This window comes from Protopterus annectens, chromosome 10.part0, assembly GCF_019279795.1.
Source record: "Protopterus annectens isolate FY-2018-M chromosome 10.part0, PAN1.0, whole genome shotgun sequence".
Lineage (NCBI taxonomy): Eukaryota > Metazoa > Chordata > Ceratodontiformes > Protopteridae > Protopterus > Protopterus annectens.
In genome coordinates, this window is record NC_056744.1 from 1,635,219,437 (window position 1) to 1,635,239,720 (window position 20,284).

The 20,284-nt window shown below is 40.8% G+C and overlaps 1 protein-coding gene across 2 annotated transcripts in view; it reads right to left on the reverse strand.

Annotated features, from left to right (window-relative positions):
- Positions 1 to 9,670, reverse strand: part of LOC122813821 (nuclear factor 7, ovary-like) — a 57,199-nt gene extending 47,529 nt beyond the window's left edge. For both annotated transcript variants that reach the window (XM_044086348.1, XR_006366733.1), the window contains exon 1: positions 9,187 to 9,670. In XM_044086348.1, coding sequence (XP_043942283.1) covers positions 9,187 to 9,603 — 417 coding nt within the window. In that variant the 5' untranslated portion in view covers positions 9,604 to 9,670. The remainder of the gene's footprint in view (positions 1 to 9,186) is intronic.
- Between the last annotated feature and the right edge of the window lie 10,614 nt (positions 9,671 to 20,284).

Below are 20,284 nucleotides of genomic sequence, written 5' to 3' on the forward strand. Positions count from 1 at the left end.
CCCTATTTGGGAACATTAATAAAACAGTGTGCTAAACGCATTGTCTTATATTTTGTAATGTTCTATAACTTGTGCAATCCATGTAATGTAATATAACTCAAGTAATCTATGTAATTCCGTCTGTTGGAGATTTTCTCCCTGGCCTTCTGCTGACAAAGGACATGAATCCAGTGCAACTATCCCAGTAAACAAGTGTAACATAATTAAACGTTTTTGGCCTCATGCAATTTTGCCATCCTTTGTCTGGATGCTTGGTAGCGGACATATATCTATGTTGTCATTTACTGTCAAGTTGATTCAAAACTGCTTATGTATTACGGATGCATTGTGATATTTCGGTGTGTGTCCCGGCTGTGTGTGTGTGTCTGCTGTGTGTGTCTGGTGCGTGTCCCTGTTGTGTGTGTGTGTGCGCATGTGTGTCCCTGCTGTGTGTGTCTGCGTGTCCCTGCTGTGTTTTGTTAAAAGCAGCGACATGGACATGCTTGTTTTGACCATGGCTTAGAGTAGGAAGTTCATGTTTGACCTTTCCTTACGCTAGGGCCTTAGCAAGTGACTGTCACAACTGAAGGACATTAGCTTGGACATCAGTGGAACAATGGGTTGCAGTTAATATGGACAATACGTGCTGAAAGAGCAGACTAGCAGTTAGTGAAACCTATGTCACTAAGTCCCTATATGCACTACTTGTCCGAGGACTTGTGAATACTTGTATTGGTATAGACCTGGTGGTTGTGTTGTACTGAGGTCATTAGTTGGAGAAACTATGCTAAACTGTTGGTGAGAAGTAATATCACATTAACTGTGGTGGACCATGTGTGCAATGTTGCGATGTGAGTGGACGTCTGAGGCTGGCTACCGTGAAGTGGTGCAGTGTAGTGGCACTTGTTTGGCAGCTGCAGTTGTAGGGACTGGTCTTTCTGGACAGAAGTGAGATTAACAATGCATAAATGGCAAGAGGAGGCATGTTTGGGATAGTATGCATAGCTGCAGGAGTGTTATGAAAGTGGCGAGATGAGTGGATCTGGCTGCAGCTGCAAGTAATGTTGTGGTGCGAGTGGACCTCTGTGAGGCTGGCTACCGTGAAGTGGTACAGAGGCTTGTCACGATACATTGCACTATTTGCTCCATATGCACATTGTAACCAAAAGCCAGCTCGTGAATACATCATGCAAGTACTGACTTTTGACTGCTGCTATATAGTTAGGTGTATGCATTAATCTTCTGCTGTATGGACAGGTATTGCACAATAACAGGCAAATTGGGATGTCACGTGGCACTATGATGTGGATAATGCTAGCTCAAGAATGGATGAACATGAGAAATGAGTGGTAGCTGCCGTATTTTACAGGGGGTGAAGATATTTGATTGCTGTCCCGAAAATAGTAAGGTAAGAAACTTTATAATCAAACATTTTGATACTGTCTGATATAGGAAGTGAACATTGCAAGGAGAAGTCATATCTGCATTATGCAAGATATGCAAGGCAACAGTTCTGCATTATGCAAGATATGCAAGGCAACAGTTAAGGGACTACAGCTGGAAACGTTCATAGTGTGCCCATTCAAACTAACAGGTAAACAAAAGGATAAAATATTCAAACTAACAGGTAAACAAAAGGATAAAATATTCAAACTAACAGGTAAACAAAAGGATAAAATATTCAAACTAACAGGTAAACAAAAGGATAAAATATTTACTGCAACTTGCTAAGAAAGAGCAAACCTACAGGTAGCCAGTTAAGTGAATGAAACCAAAAAGCCAGAGAATCATGGAAAATATTTACGACAGGAAAAAAAATCTTAATTACATCTGATAACAGGTTGTTACATTTCAATATGTTCCTTTTATTCAGTAGTAGTGTAGTAACAGCGATGTTTTGATACACAGAAATTTGGTATGTATTACTTGTACATTCTGCATGGCAAATGATACTCTGGTGGTCTATCGCTTACATACTTCTCTTGTATTTGCATCAGATACCGCTAGTGTGCAGTGCGGGGAAAAAAATTATTAAAACATTACCCTCGTTATCAGAGGTGGCAGTGCAACATATTCATAGTGGCTTAACCTGAGAGTAGCTTTAAGCAAGCCCCATGTGAAACCTGAACAAGCACCTAGAATTCAGTGTAGCTTCAACACCGTAAGTCTGAAGATGAATTCACATACATGAACAGGAGTAGCTGCATATTCATGGCTAAAGGTATATGGGCAAGGCAGGTGGTCACTACACTGCAAAACTGGTATGTAATGGTGGATAATTAAAGCCATAGCACCAATTCAACTGTAGTCTGGCAAATATTTAGTAAGGGATTTAGTACAAGCACAAGTATTTCTACAGTGATTCTTTCCAGTGTCATCCATTATCTGATTCAAGGTAAACTAACCTTGATGTCCTTTTTATTAAAAAAAAAATATTTTGTGAAAAGTGACTTCTGGACACACGAAAAAAGAAGGGGAAAATATAGCAATGTGGTTTGTATGTACAAAGACAAATCCAGGGACACTGCAAAAGTTTTTTTGCGAACCAACCAGTGCAGTAAAAAAATATGTAGGCAAACACTGAATACCAACACATTTTGCACATGTAAATCATTTTTAGCAAGGTGGAAGCATGAAGTGATACCTTAGACACTTACTAAACTGGTTTAATATTTTAAAAGTTTTATTTAGCTCCCTGGTGGAAGATGTTACAGAAGTTGCTATATAAACTGGATGCTAATGCAGTCAAGTAAGGCCATGGCTACAGTGCAGCAATAAAAATGTCCCCTGTAACAAAGGAAATGCTAGAACAAAGATTGAATTACATGAGTCAAGCACCCTGCTGAGATCTGCCAGTCAATGAAATTACCAAGTCAAATTACCCTCAGGACTTTGACAGCCAGGGAAGCTAGGTGTTGCGGGGGAGGGTTGAAGTAAAAAGAACTGGAATTCATAGTCTCACAAATTAGTGCCATTTCAACTAAATTAGAAAAAAGGCAGCAGTAAACAGCACGTTGTGCGTTTTCTGTGACATTTGCACTGTTTCAGTTTTAAGTAGTCATTCAACAGCAAGGAATGTTACTTTAACTATTCTATTTTACTCAGAACTTTGTATGCATGCAACATCTATGAAATGACAAGAGCTTTAGGCAAATGGAGGCCTGCATGATGTAACATTTGTGAGCAAAACAATGACTTGTGGGATACTGAGTGGCAACCTGATTTATCCAAACCACATCAATATGCTGTACTCCAGGTGGTCAGAGTCTGTAATTACATATAAAAATATTTAAAATCCTGTAAATAACCCCAGAGTGTTGTTAAAGTGTAGGAAACATCATGCCATGATGTTTTAAACATGTGTTTTTGAGTCTGTGGGTGCGGTACTCCTTTAAAGAAAGACAGCAACCAAAACTCCTGTTCACGTGATAATCATCCCACTACAGTTCCACTTATTTAATGACATCATACCTCTCGGCCTTAAAAATCATAGCAGAGGGTCAGAAAGTGGTGCACTTTTTTTATTTTTCATAGAATGCAGTTACTAGAAGTCATTAATGCCTGTGAATTTTTGCACAGGCTTGATTCAGTTATGTAACAATGCATGATTGATCCCTTAAACAAGTCTTAACTTTCTGAACAGGATCAGTAAATGTAGGAGGAACAAGCCTAAAGCCTAAATTGGAGAGCAGACCTCTTTACTTTTATGTGCAAGTCACAACAACCAAGAGGTATGGAAGAGATAAATAAAGGCATGCTTAGTTAAAAGTAAGGCCAATTACCTACATGCATTTGTAAAGCAACACAAAACACATATACACACACTTTTTAGTAAAGAAAGGTGGGCGTACTACACATGGGCACTAAACGCAAAACTTACAGTCAAGGGATATCACACATGGTCTACCTTCTGTGCAGTATAGAGAATAATGCAATAAAAATCCTGGGATCCAACAACAATTTATCACGAACCAGCACAGCGTAGCAGCAAGAGATACCAGGAAACTGAATTCTAGCACCACGACAGTTCTCTTTATTTGAACAAACTTAAAACAGGTTAAGCGCTTTCATCAAAATAAAATGACTTCCTCAGAACACATTGCATATAAAAACACTCCCTTATATACTTATTGAATTAATAAAAACCGCCCATTTCACCTATTATTCAATTAAGTACAAAATCTCTTAAAGAAACACAATACCTTAGATGTTGTGTCCTAACCATTACTTTCCTGTGTTACATTAACATTTAAAATATCACCAAATAGATGTTCAGTAAATACATTTGTGCACATTAAAATAATTTAACTGCATCTATATAAAAAAAAATAATAACACTTTGTAATAAAAATAATCATAAAGGGGTCCAAAACCTATGCATTGTTATAAATTTCGTACTGTCCTCTAATTTACAAATAAAACTAAGTGCATTGCTAATATGGATGCATGTATTTACACATTACCAGTGTACATATATATCAAGTATTATAGTAAATTTAAGTTATATAAAATAAATACCCATGAGTATTCCTTACAATAATTGTATATAATGGTATAATAATGTATATTGTCCAAAAAAACTAAAAATTTGTGTATTATATTAATGAACTATTACGTTCTTATAAGGGGTTTAGTGGGAATCATTTAATTCAATCCAGGAGGTGTAGCTGCATCAAGTCTTATCTGCCACCTAATCTCCTTTTCACCCACTACTGCCTTTATATTTCCCCCTCTAGGGTTTGGAAATATCACTTCAAGGATGGCAAATTTGAAACCAGTGCATTGTGGATTGTTAATCAAGTGACGGGACAAGGCATTATTGATGTCACTTTTTCTAATACAATACATATGATCATATATTCTGTTTTTGAAGGAACGATCAGTTTTCCCAACATAATAATTCATACATGTATCACAAATTCCTAAATAAATTATATGCTGGGTCTGACAATTACCATGACAAAATTTCACCTTACTTCTGACACTGTTTTTTAAAATGATAGAGGGTGCCTCAAATATATATCTACAAAAATTACAGTGTCCACATTGTTTGGTGCCCATCTTGTGTGTCTTACTTCTCTTTTGATAACTGGCTTTTACTTCAATTATTCTTTTCAAGTTATTCCCCGTCTTATAAACAAATTGGGGTCTACTAGGTACTTTCTCCTTTATTGACGCATCACTTGTCAATATATTCCAGTTAGATATAATAGGTTCATAGATTAGTACTAGGCTAACTGCCCTTGTGGGTCATTTTAAGCCTAGCCAGTTATCCCTTGTGAGACTCAAACCCTGCACTTTGTGTTTGTAAGGCAAACACCTTAACCATTAGGCCTAGTATGCCTACCATATTTTAATATACAGGCTTTGGTATATTTAACATTTATACAACTATTACTGGTACTATTATTGCTGTTTGTCTCCTTGTTATTCAGTATTCCGGTACCCAGGAGAGGTATATACCTTTTACCCCATTCTTGGGATACATAGGAAGTGACATCTTTTATCATAGCTTGGGGATAACCTTTCTCTGTAAATAAGCAACCAATGTATGACAATTCTTGTAGCATATACTTTTTGACTGATGTCATCCTGGCAGCTCTAATGCACTGCCCCCTTATTATACTCCGTTTTGTGTTGTAGGAATGTGCACTTTCGAAATGTAAGTAACCATTGCTAAATGTGTCCTTCCTGTAAATCCGAGACTGGAAGGCCTTACCATCACTATATAGATAGACATCTAGATAATTAATCCCCACTGTGTCACATTGATATGTGAACTTGAGATAGCTAGTGGTATGATTAATATAATCTACAAATAGTGAAAGTTCTTGTGTCTTGCCTTCCCATAAAATAAAGATGTCATCCAAGTAACGAACATATCTTTTAATGTGTGACATCCATCTCGTGTCCAAAACAAATTCCCTTTCCCAGTCAAGCAAGACCAAATTCGCATAAATGGGGGCACAGGCTGTCCCCATTGCTACGCCGGTCTTCTGTCTATAGTACTCCCCTTCAAAGTAAATGTAGTTATGGTCAAGTACTATATCCATGAATTCAATGAGTAAAGATATATCATCCTGTCCCAACCCACTGTACTTGTGTATACTATTGTGAAACCTATTCATGCCATCTTCTTTAGGGATACATGAAAACAGATCCTGTACATCAATGGTTGCAAATACAAGGTTCGGGCTCCATAACTCCTGCTTGAAAATTCCTAGGAATTCCCATGAATCTTTCATGATGTGCTCAACCGTGTTATACATGTGTTTTAATTTGTAATGAACCACTCTACCAAAGGGGAAGGCTTTGCTTGCACTTCCTGAAATAATAGGTCTAAATGGGGGGTCCAGCATATTTTTGTGGACTTTGGGGATACCTGTGATTGTTGCTAGTATAGGAAATTCCACTTTGAGGTATTTATATAAATCCTCATTTATTCTATTTTCCAACAAAAACTCCTCTAGATAGGAATCTATACGACCATGGGCTATATTTACTTCATTAAGAGAAGAAACTACATATTGCGAAGAATTGTTTAATAGTTCAAAGATCTTACTTGTATACTGTTCCTGATCATAAAGAACAATACCTCCCCCTTTGTCCGCAGACATAATTCTGATATTTTGTTCACATAACGAGTCCACAATATGATATACTAGTTTACTTGTGTCACGATCTCCTTTGTTATACTTGTACTTGCTATATAGAGCATACAATTCAGCGTTAACCACATTTTCAAAGGATGTCAGAGTTTTGGACATGGGGGGGGGGGGTAAAAACACTTCTCTTTCTCAGTTCGCCCATGTCTCTATTAATCATGGCACTCTTATTGAAAAATACACCTAGATTGAGCTCTCTCAAAAATAGCTTGAATTCTACCAATGTATCAGTTATATCCAGAGATTTGTCTGGAATGAACTTCATACCTTTGGAAAATATTGAAAAAAGCTCAGGTTTCACTTGATATGCACTATAATTGTATATTTTCATTTCCCCACTAATGTGAAGTATCTTATTACAAACATTTTCATTACTATTATCTGTTGTATACATCAAAGGGCTCACACCATCTGCCATAGGTGTGTTGTTATCCAATATACACAATAAACACAAACCTCATGGAAGTTGGCAACCATATACAACATTACGTCAGTGTCCAGCATCCTTACAAAGCATCCTAATATTTCCATTATGCCTTGCAAGAGTAAACAGTTTATAAACCCGACACTATCGGTATGCCTTTAAAATAATCACTGTTGTTACTACACAGGAATGGAGCCAAAAAATGCCATTTTGCACCGTCTCAAAATGATGTCCCACCCAAGTTTGCTTTTCAGTATAGATTTTCCCCACTTATGTTCTTAATAAATTCATATGGGTTTTAACTGTTGCCTGCTATAGCCATAACAAAGACCATTTTATGGGAATGTTCCCATCTCTAGAGAACTTATGTATGGATGAAAATGGCTGGCATTAGCTTAGAATTTTAGAAATACACGTGAATTGATCCCTGTTGAAAGTAAGTAACAGTACAGCTATACAATACTTGCTCTGGACAGCTTACCTGCAGGATCCCATTAATCACAATAGCTCTGAGCAATCCATGCACATAATGCCTGCCTCCAGCTACTCTAAAAGGACAAAAGGGGCAATGTCGTACCCCCCCCCCCCCTGTGCACAGTATCAAGTCCCTAAACGGACAACCTGACTTAGGGTACATATTATAGCAATGGCTATTTGTGGAGCAATAGGATAGGAGCGTGACATGTGGCATTCCTGTTTATACCCCTGCTCTTCGTGTTTAACCACATCCCCCGTTTAAATCACTAAATAATAATGATCACCATTACTACAAACTGCATCCCTAACACCATATGTCACTGAAACCTTTATATTATATTAAAAAAATATTTTATTTCCAGGTTTGATCTACACAGATGCCCGTTTATGTCACAGCGGTTAACAGTGTATGCATCCATTAAGATATACCCGTCAGCGGACCCAAGTGTGAAAAGTTTTTGTTACTGTTTACAAACTATGGCTTCCTACTCAGATGGGATGACAGCACACGTCCCCACTTCAGATACCAAGCGGTACGTTTAAGAACGAATCAAAGGCTACCTGCCACCCAAGTCTGATTCATACCCAAAACACCTTCTGAATGTATCAGAGAGCACCTGTGGTCAGTGGCCACAGAAACAGAAGCCCTTCGCTGTAGCAAACGGCACAAGCGTTTCAGTTCATGGGCTTAACATAAACATGCAACACAAAACATTTTTTTTAATATTAATGAAGGCTTTATAAACACAACTTTTCTGAATGTCTTTCGGTGAAAAAAGACGACCTTGGAGATTCAAACGTTCTCTTCTCTGTTATGTTTAACACTGAGAATAATTTTGCAATTTGACATATACTTGGGGTACATTAATAATAGCAAATCTTCAGACCACAGGCGTTTCATTCATACTACACACACCTGTGTGTGTATATATGTGTGTGCATATAAATATATATATATATATCTGTGTGTGTTCTGTCTGATGGGTCAGAAGTGACAAAGCTTGCATTAAAAGGCTATATGAAGTGCACAACGCACACATCACCGCAATGCAACAACTAAGCAGCACCATAGTGCTGTCGCAAAAAGGTCCTTACCACTGGAAAGTAATGACAACTTCTTTTCAATTTCACAAAATTTAAGTGAACTCCAAACAAGCCCAAATAGCTGTATGTCTTCTAACAGTGTAGTGCCTCGCGGCATACATGATTGACGTGAGTCAGAGTAGTTAGGGGCGGTGACGGGCGGAGTTTGCTACTGCACATCCTGCGAGGCAGTACACTGCAATATAACCCGGCGAAGTCCGGAACGCAAGCACTCGCCAATGACCCACGAAGAAAAGATGTGTTCTACTAAACCACTCGCAACAGAAACAGATAAATGGATCATAAAATCCGTTTAATTCCACAAAGTTAAGCGCTTTCACTCCCTAACCGTAAGCTTCCTCAGAACATTCAAATTGTAATTCCCATTAGTTTAAGTACATTTGCTTGGCGCCAAAATCACGTTCAAATTCTTAATGCTGTATACTACTATAAATACCCAATATTTGCGATAAACCTATCATTACTTAAAAAGCTGCTTTAACAACATGAAAAAACTGTATCAATAAAAAAATGTTGTTTGGAATCTTAGTCATTTACCCGGTACGTGGTAACTGCTTCCTGTACTGGAATGAATATATGATCCTCATGAACAGAGGACACCATGCATACAACACAACCCAGGTTGCCATCGGTTTTGCAGAACAATTTAAGTGGCTCGATATGCTCCGGGCACATGTTGGACGGCAGCGGGTTCTCGGACTTGTCTAGTAGCGACTTCTGAACATTTTCCAATAACATGGTAAGCAGTTTATTGACTGCATAATCTTTGGCGGGAAATGTCTTCCTGCAAACTGGACAGGAGACGTAAGCATTTCCAGCACAAACTTTCTCCATACAGAGCTTACAGAGGTTGTGACCACAGCCCTGGGATACTGGATCTTGCAAAACTTCCAAACACACCGGACATTGTAGATCCTCGATCAAGTCATCAACAGTTGGCGCAAGCTTAGCCATCCTTTGAAATTCTGTACTCACTTTTCGGCGATCCAAAGTTCAACACTGGACGTGTGCCGTCACAAGGGTGTGACCAAAGCTATGCTAAAGAACTAAATTAAGACGCGGGTCTTAGTGCTGGCCATATATTTTGTAGGATTTTTTTGGTGCTCTCTGTTCTGCACTTTATAGTATTCTTTCATGTTTTTGATGCATTTCTCTCAGCCAGAGGACATCGAACATAGGGAAAAAGGTTTTTGAAAATATGTACATCCAATTGCCATATGTATATACCGAGTAGTATATACAACTCCCTACTCCCCCGTCTCCAATAGAGTGTGGGATACCACATCAAAAGGGAGGCTGCCACCTTTTCATCCTTCTATTGCCTGAGAAATAAGTCTTGCCGAACGAAAACGCACACTTTGCCACAGGCTGGCCACATCTCGGTATGTCTCTCAACTGGCCAGATTTTTTTTTGTCTCTTATTTGACACCCGGAGCAATTTTTTTTAACTTTCCGTGGAGTTTTTTTCTAACACCTTCTCTTCTGTGACAGTTACTTTTAGTAATAATCATGAAATTAACCAAAATAATGGCCTGCAAGGAGTAGTGATTAAATGCCCCAAAGTCTCAGCCATCCTACAGGAAGGCTTGTCCTAAACAAATAACTAGTGCCAGAATCAATGATTAAAACTTAATGTCAAAAAATGCATTGTCATCTCCTTCGGAAAATTGAGTATGACATTGACAACACACTCCTATGAACTGACCCAGTAATTCGGGATTTGGTAACTGATGTGGACGGTTGACCCTCAACTTCTATTAGGAACAGAGCACCATTAAGCAAACGTCGGGACTTTTTGCAAACATCAGAAACGGTTTCATCTTGGTTTTACAAATACAGAGAGAGAAAAAGGATTGCAGCATATTTCATGCAAATGCACAGCAGTCCTGTAAAGGAAACTATGAGCTAAGCAAACAATGAGAGTAACGTGCAGACCAAACATATTAGGCAACTACAACAACATTCTGTAAATATTCCAATTTATTTCACACAAATGACCAACTTTAAACTGAGTACCAGTTATTTCATCAACAACACAGCTAGCCACCCCCTCCCAAGGAAAAAAAAAAAACATCATACTAGGTGACTTCAATTACCCAAATATAGACTGGGAATGCTACTCAAGCCCAAACACCCTGGCCCAAAAGTTCCTGGAATTCATAAACTCAAATGCCATGGAACAACTAGTCACTATCCCCACAAGAGGAGAAAACATACTTGATCTCATCATCACGAACATGGGAGCAAAATGTTCAACACCAGAAGTATACCCCTCACTGGTGAGATCAGATCACAAACAAATCTCGCTGGAGGTCCTCATCCCACCCTCCTGAAACAAAAAAGACCACAGTAAAGAACTTCTCGAAAGCAGACTTTGCACTTCTAAAGACTAGTGTGGTCTCCTTTAAGGCCCCTGAGCCGGCGGAAAATAGTACTCTAGCCGCTGAATCACTTACAAATGCCTTCTACCAGCACCTGCAGGACTGCATGGATAAGGCAATCCCAAGCAAAACAAAGACTCTTTGTACCAAAGGCAAGCGTCCAGTCTGGTGGACCCCAGCCATAAACAAACTCTACAACAAAAGGAGGAAGCTACTACATGATAGAGCAAAATCCTTGAAAGGTAAGACGCCTTTGATCACTATAAGTAAAAAGCTGAGAGCCCTCATAAAATCATCCAAAGCAAATTTTGAGAGAAGAATAGCTAAAGACTCTAAAGACAATCATAAGGCCTTCTTTAGCAATGAAAGAAACCTGGGAGGAAACTCCCAGATATGCTCAGAATTAGTTCAAAATGATGAGAAGATTACTGATCCTACAGACATTGCCAACATACTGGCTGACAGGTTCAGTGCAAACTTCTCCCCTCCCAAAAGGAGAGATATCTATACCAACAGATTGCAGACCCCAAACATCTCTAATGCCCAAGTGAGAACGGCGCCTCAAAGGCAAAAAACACAGCATCCATGGGACCTGATGGTGTCCCCGGCTGTGTGCTACATGCACTCAACGAGGAATTAAATCCTCAGTTAGGACAGCTGTTTAATCGTAGCCTCACCTCAGGATACATACCCAGGGAGTGGCGCACAGCGACTGTAGTCCCACTTCACAAAGGCGGTGCCTCCACCGACCCTGGAAATTACCGACCCATTAGCTTGACAAGCCTGATCTGCAAAGCCATGGAGAGGATCATAATGGATCTCATAAATAAAGACATAGGGAATTTGCAGACTCTGGATCCAACCCAGTTTGGCTTTGTCAAGGGCAGGTCATGCCTTTTAAACTTGGTTGACTTTTTCAAACAGTCACCAAGGCCATTGATGAGGGAAAGGCAGTCCATACAGCCTACCTCGATCTGGCGAAGGCCTTCGACACAATACCCCACTCGGTATCATTGAAAACTCATCAGCCTAAATGTTAACCCATACATCACAAGATGGGTTGCAAACTGGCTGAGTGACAGAACCCACAGGGTCAGAGTTGCCGGTGCCATGTCTGACTCTAAGCCTGTCTCAAGTGGTGTCCCACAGGGCTCAGTCCTGGGCCCACTCTTGTTTGGCATCTACTTTTCCAGTACAAGCAAACACGGAGGGTTATGGCTGACAAAGTTTGCAGATGACTGCAAACTGGGTGTCAAGTAAAACACATCTGACACAGATATCCTTCAGAAGGGTCTCACAGATACAGATAACTGGTGCCAGAGCCACGGCCTAAAGTTAAATGCCAAAAATGCATAGTCATACCTTCGGGAAAAACAAGGTTACCCTAGCTACCATAGGTGGAAATCCACTGAGCACAGAAGAGGTTATTAGGGACCTGGGGACCCAGGTTGACAGCAGTCTGTCATTCGACACCCATGTTGCAAAAATAGTTAGGAAGACCTTCTACATTGCCCACCTTATCATGAAGGGATTCACATCTAGATCAAGAGAGGTCATAGTCTCCCTATATTCATCACTCATCCGACCAATGATTGAGTACAATGCCCCATTCGGAATGTATCTGACCCGACACTTGCAGCAGCTGGAGAGGCCACAAAGTTCCTCACCAAGAGGATTATGGGTCTCAAAAAATCTGACCTATGCTGCCAGACTGAAAGAACTCCAACTCTATTCAGTCGCTTACCGCTTGCTCAGGGTGACCTGTGCCTGACATACAAGGCATTATCAAACCCTGACTTGATGTACATGCTTCACCTCAAAAATCTAGATCCATCAGAGCCACAAGAGCGGAGACCTAAACCTTGACACGCCATTAATAGAACGTGCTGGAGGGATAGATTCATTACCCAAAGACTCCCTATGCTGTGGAACAAAATCCCGGTATATGTGAGGCAAAGCACCTCGCTGGCTTTGTTTAAGAGAAATCTTGACCAATGGATGGGAGATCGCAAGTATACCCCAGGGATTACCTCAGTGTCACTGCTCGACAGAGGCACAGCAAAATAATGGGCATAGTTCCCCAAACCTAAGGGGTGGCGTAAGCCACAAAACTATGGGCTAGGCTTGTAAATGCCCTCGGGCAGATAGCCTAGTATGAACCTATGAACCTATAAATATTCAAATTAATTTCCCGCAAATGCGCACTAGCCACCCCCTTAATATCAGACTTTAAGCTGAGCAGATGAAGAGGATAAGTTCTCACGGAACAGCTAGCCCCCCCCCCCCACACAAATTTTCAGTTAATTTCACAGGAATGCACACTAGCCAGTCAATAAAATAATATGAAAACGGACAAGTTATTTCCACCCCCCAAAAAACATAAATATTCAGATTTATTCATACAAAGGACAAGTTACATTCATCCAGTGCATAGGTGGCCAACCCCCCAAAAAGAATAAAAGTATTCTAGTTTATTAACACAAATAGTCACCTGTCATCATTAATGGCGGAATTTAAGCTGAACAAGTGAAAGGGCTAGTACCTTTAATCCACAGCCCATCTGTAAAACACCAGTTTCATGCTCAGGTTTTCCATTCTTAACCAGGAAGTTATGTGCTTGCAAGATGGATATCAATATTTACCTTTTGAGCTTTGCTCTTGAGGTGAAGTTTTTGCCATCTATGTTTCAAAAGCACAACATCGTAGGTATATGATTAGAGACATGATCAGAATTATTCACTGATCACATTGCATAATTTCTAACAAGCTGGAAAAAATAGCAACTTGCGCCTCCTTACTGATTTCTATTGTGCCAGATACAGTATGGAAGAGATCAAGTTTCTGCAAACTGTGTTTCCTGGTTTCTGGCAAACTGCCCAGCAAAACCAAGCTTGGCATAGGTTCATAGGTTTATACTAGGCTATCTGCCCTAGGACATTTATAAGCCTAGCCAGAGTGTGTGTGGCTTTCACCACCCCTTAGGATGAGAATACTATACCCATTAGTTTGCTGTGCCTCTGTCCAGCAGTGACACAGAGATGATTCCCGGGGTAAACCTACGATCTCCCATCCACTCGTCAAGACTTCTCTTGAACAGAGTCAGTGAGGGGCTCTGCCTCACATGGACTGGGATTCTGTTCCATAGTGTAGGGAGTCTCTGGGTGATGAATCTGTCCTCCAGCACGTCCTATTTATATCCGTGTTGAGGTTTAAGTCTCTTGCTCTCGTGGCTCTGGTGGATTTGGATTTTTTGAGGTGGAGCATGTCCATTAATTCCGGGTTGGACATGACCTTGTATGTCAGGCACAGATCACCTCTGAGCAGACGGTATACGACTGAATAGAGCTGGAGTTTCTTCAGTCGGGCAGCATATGACATATGTTTGAGCCCCTTTATCCTTTTGGTGAGGAACTTTTGGGGTCTATCCAACTGCTGCAGGTGTCGGGTAAGGTACATTCCGAATGGGGCGTTGTACTCAATCATTGGTCTGATAAGTGAAGAGTACAGGGTACAATGACCTCTCCTGATCTGGATGTGAATCCTTCATGATCAGGTGGGCAATGTAGAAGGTCTTCCTAACCACTTTGGCAATGTGAGTGTCAAAAGAGAGGTTACTGTCAACTTGGGTCCCCAGGTCTCTGATAACTTCTTCCATGTTTAATGGATTACCACCTATGTGGTAATTAGGGTTACCTTGTTTTTCCCAAAGGGTATGACTATACATTTTTTGGCATTTAGCTTAAGGCCATGGCTCTGGCACCAGTTATCCATTTCTATGAGACCTCTCTGGAGGATGTCTGTGTCTGATGGAGTGTCAGTTATGGTGCCCAGTTTGCAGTCATCTGCAAATTTTGTCAGCCACAATCCCCCTATGTTTGCCTGCACTTCAGAAAATAAATGCCGAACAAGAGGGGGCCCAGGACTGAGCCCTGTGGGACACCGCTCATGACCGGCTTAGAGTCTGACATGGCACCAGCAACTCTAACCCTGTGGGTTCTGTCCTTGAGCCAGTTTGCAACCCATCTTGTGACATATGGGTTTACATCTAAGCTTCTGAGCTTTTCTATGATGCCCGAGTGGGGTATTGTGTCGAACGCTTTTGCTAGGTCAAGGTAGGCTGTGTGAACTGCCTTACCCTCATCAATGGCCTTAGTGACTGTTTTGAAACAGTCGACCAAGTTCAAGAGGCAGGATCTGCCCTTGACAAAGCCAAATTGGGTAGGATGCAGTGTCTGTAGGTCCCCAATGTCTTTATTTATGAGTTCCATTATGATCCTCTCCATAGCTTTGCAGACAAGGCTCGTCAAGCTTATGGGCGGTAATTTCCAGGGTCCGAGAAGCACCGCCTTTGTGGAGTGGGACCACAGTTGCCGTACACCATTCTTTGGGTACGTATCCTGTAGTAAGGCTAAGATTAAACAGCAGCCTTATGTGTGGGTTTAGTTCCTCATTGAGTTCGTGTAGCACATAGCCGGGGACACCGTCCGGTCCCATTGATGCTGTGTTTTTGCTTTAGAGAGAGCAGCTCTCACCTGGGCATCTGAGATGTTTGGGAGGCTAGACTCTGGTGGGATAGATATTTCTCCTTGGGGAGGAGGGAGAAATTTGCACTGAACCCGTCTGCCAGTATGTTGGCAATGTCTGTGGGTTCAGTGATTTTTGTATAATTTTGGACTAATTCTGAGCATATCTGGGAGTTTCCACCCAGGTTTCTAACATAGCCAAAGAAGGCCTTATGATTGTCTTTGTGTCTTTAGCGATTTTTCTCTCAAAGTTGGCCTTGGGTGATTTTATGAGTGATCGAGTTTTTGCTAGTATTGATCAGAGATGCCTTCCCTTTAGGATTTTACTCTGTCATGTAGTAGCTTTCTCCTCTTGTTGTAGAGTTTGTTTATGGCTGGGGTCCACCAGACCGGTGCCTGCCTTTTGGTGGAAAGGGTCTTGATTTTATTAGGGATTGCTTGATCCATACATTCCTGGAGGTGCTCAGAAAGCATTTGTAAGGGTTTCAGCAGCGTGGGTTGTGGTTTCCACTGGCTCGGGGCCTTGAAGGATACCACTCCAGTCTTAAGAAGTGTGAAGTTTGCTTTGAGAAGTTCTTCACTGTGGTCTTTTGCTGGGGTTGTGGGATGTGGATCTCCAGTGAGATTAATTTATGGTCTGATCTCACCAATGAGGGATATACTTCCGTGTGGAGCATTTTGTCCCCATGTTTGTGATGATCAGGTCTAGTATATTTTCTCCTCTTGTGGGAATGGTGACTAGTTGTTCCATAGCATTTGAGTTTATGAAGTCCAGGAACCTTTGGGCTAGGGTGTTGGGGCTTGAGTAATGTTCCCAGTCTATGTTTGGGTAGTTGAAGTCACCCAATATGATGGTGTTTGGAGAGACATTCATACTCCAGTGTCTTCAGGAAGGCTGTGTGGGTTTCCTGAGTTTGAGAGGGTGGTCTGTAGCATGCTACAAACTGTAGGGCAGTTTTACATCCTCCAGTAAGTGAAAGAGTGGATGCCAAAATAAAAGTACCTAGATGAAAGGGCAGTGATAGCTGAAATATTTTTGTTGCAAAGATGCCACTGAGTTCAAACAGTAAGTAGCTCGCTCATTTGTGAGATTTTGCTCCTGCATTGGTTTGCTGTGGCTAATCCATGGAGTTTTTCTTTTACTGAATTAATTTCTTATTATGATAGTTTACTTTTGTCTATTTAGTGATGTTTTATTTTGCTATAGTTCACCATCTTTTCACTCACTTTATCAAAGAGTCTACTTATTTTAACCTCATAATCTTACCTGTTTTTTTAGTGGTAATCTTTATAAAGGCTGCATAATTTTTTGGCTGTTTAACCATTGGTGTTGATATTGGCAAAGCTGATGTGCCTTTGATTGGAATACTTTGTGAACAGCATTGCGCTGTCTGTTCAAAGCTGAATCCAAATTGTACTACTAATTCCTTCTCTGACACCACAGAATGTGAGAGATCTTGCTAACGTACCTTGATCTACTACACATTTACTGTACCAAAGACTTGGGAGCAGGTCTGGCTGCACTTGCACCATTTACTGTCATGATAGCAACTGTTGCAGAATGAAGAACCACATCACACCCCACATGCAGGTTAGCATCTCAAAGTACTACTCTTATGTTATACAGTACAGCTGACATGACAGGTAGTATTGGTGAAATTATGCTTGTCTTTATCAGTAATTCTCTAAACATTGTATTTTGCAGTGACCCAGTTACAAGTAGGGTAACAACACCTCATTGTCTGAATGTTTATTGTTTGACTTCACTGGGATTCCTTCCATGCAAAGTCTTGCACTGGTAATTTTATTTGTATTTATATTTATTTTCTGGGACAGAGCAGTAGTCTCCATGGACCTTTTTCAAACTCAGGCTGTGAGAGCTTCCTGGTTAAGGGACTTGTACAGTTCATAGGTTCATAGGTTGGTACTAGGCTATCAGCCCAAGGGCCTATACAAGCCTAGTCCTAACAATTCCCTGGCTATTTCTTCCCACACTATTTACTTCCCTGGACCCCTGTCTAGCAGGGCGACTGACGTGATCCACGGGATGAATTTCCTTTCTCCCATCCACTCGTCAAGGTTCCTTTTGAAGAGGACCAAAGAGGCACTCTGCTTGACATGTATGGGCAATCTATTCCAGAGTCTGGGGATTCTCTGGGTCAGGAACCTATCCCTTCAGCATGTTTTGTTTATTGTGATGACAAGGTTTAGCTCCCTGGAGCGTGTGGCTCTGAGGGATTGAGATTTCTTTAAGTGTAGCATGTCCAACAGCTCTGGGTTTGACATGGCCTTGTATGTTAAGCAAAGATCGCCTCTGAGTAGATGATATGCGACAGAGTATAGCTGGAGTTTTTTAAGGCGGTCAGCGTAGGGCATCTGCTTTAGGCCTGTGATTCTTTTAGTGAGGTATTTCTGTGGCCTTTCCAGTTGTTGCAGATGTCTTGAGAGGTACATACCAAATGGGGCATTGTATTCTATAATGGGTCTAATGAGGGATGAGTACAGTGGGACAATGGCCTCCTTTTTTCTGGATGAAAAGCCCTTAGTTATGAGGTGTGCCACATAGAAGGATTTCCTGACTGTTGTGGCGATGTGGTTATCGAAGGTGAGACCGCTGTCCACCTGTGTCCCTAAGTCTCTTATCACACTTTCGGTGTTTAGTGTACTGCCACCTATATGGTAATTCATGGATACATGTTTTTTCCCAAAGGGGATAACTATACATTTCTTGGCATTGAGCTTGAGCCCATGGCTCTGGCACCAAGCATCTGTTTCTGTAAGGCCCTTTTGTAGAGTATTCACATAATTTGGGGATTCAATAATGGTTCCCAGTTTGCAGTCATCTGCGAACTTTGTTATCCAGAGTCCCTTAGTGTTGGCCTGTACTTCAGAGAAGTAGATGCCAAAAAAGAGTGGTCCCAGGACTGAACCCTGAGGTACTCCACTTGTCACTTGTCTGGAGCTGGATTTGGAGTTGGCTACTTTTACAGTGTGGGTTCTATCAGTAAGCCCGTTAGCAACCCATTGGGTGATGTAGGGATTAATGCCCAGCTTAGTAAGTTTATCTATGATTCCAGAGTGGGGGATGGTGTCAAAGGCCTTGGCAAGGTCTGGATAGGCTGTGTAGACCACCTTACCCTTGTCCATGGCTCTGGAGACTGATTCGAAGAAGTCAATCAAGTTCAGGAGACCAGATCGGCCCTTCACGAACCCAAACTGGGTGGAGTCCAGTGTTTGAAGGTTGCCAATGTCTTTGTTTATAAGTTCCATGATAATACGCTCCATGGCCTTGCAGATAAGGCTTGTCAGACTGATGGGACGATAGTTTCCGGGATCCAAGGTGGATCCCCCCTTGTGGAGTGGGATAACTGTAGCTGTGCGCCACTCAGTGGGTACGAAACCTGAGGTGAGGCTATGAGTGTCACACAGTTAGACAATGGAGGCTAATGAAATCAAACCTTGTACCACTGTACCATAGAAAACAGGTTGTCAGCAACTCCTTAACACACCGGGATATTTCTAAGTACTGGTGGGTCAGGTTAAGGGGAGAATTGTATTATGTCCATGAAAAATTACTCTAGATCGCAAGATGGTCTGGAAAAACAAAACAGTTAAATCAACAAAGAAAGTTAGCTATAAACAACACATCCAATTATATCCAGTTAGTTAATGCATGCTTGCTCTAAAAACATGCAATATAGTTGAATCCATCTCTTATACAAAAAACTGTCTGAATGGATACTGATGAAAATGTCCTAATGACATTAGCCATGCATTATCTTGTTTAGATGGATGCAGCTCATGATAAATTAATGTCCATAGCATGTATAACTGAACATCCTTGGGAATCAAGTTCTCATAAAACACAATTAAAGTGAAGTTATACCAGTTTAATGTGTACTCTAGTACATTTCTGATGTTATACAACTCTTCTGTAATAATAATGAATACTTATATAACATTAAAAAATAATATTATTCAAGTAGGATGTGACTGATTATTGTTGCTGGCATTATCCAGGAGGTGGCAATATTTGAACATCCCTTTTTTATCAGTAATCACATCTATCAGCAGCAACTGTTCATTCTGTAGTGTTGTTTACCTTGGTAAATGGGAATTCCCATTCATAATACTCCTCAGTCTCTGATTTTGTTTTAGATTAGTGGTCAGTCTGCTGCAAAAAAGTGTATTTTTCTGGTAAGACAGAGAGGATTAAAAACGAGAAAATAACACTGTTGTTTTTCTTTTTCAGATATTACGCAGGCATATACTTGAGTCCTCTGTTAGAGTTGTTGCCTGCACTTGTCTGTTACTACTCCTATCGTGCCTGCACCCATTTCTGCACTGTAACTTTAACTATATTCTGTGGAAATACCCATTACCTTTTGGCTTGATGCATTATATTCTATGTCATCCTGGTCGTCAGTAAAAAGATCAACAAATCCATAAACAAATTAAAAGTTGCATCACATGCTTCATCAGAAAAGGTATTTCAGGGCCTACCTGCAGTAATGCATAGCCATATCTGTGTGTGTGTGTGTGAATATGTGCATACTGAGTGGTGTGTGTGTGTGTGTGTGTGTGTGTGTGTGTGTGTGTGTGTGTGTGTGTGTGTGTGTGTGTGTGTGTGTGTGTGTGTGTGTGAATATGTGCGTACTGAGTGGTGTGTGTGTGTTTCTGTGTCTGTGTGTGCATGACTGCTTACTGAAACAACTAACACATTACATGGTA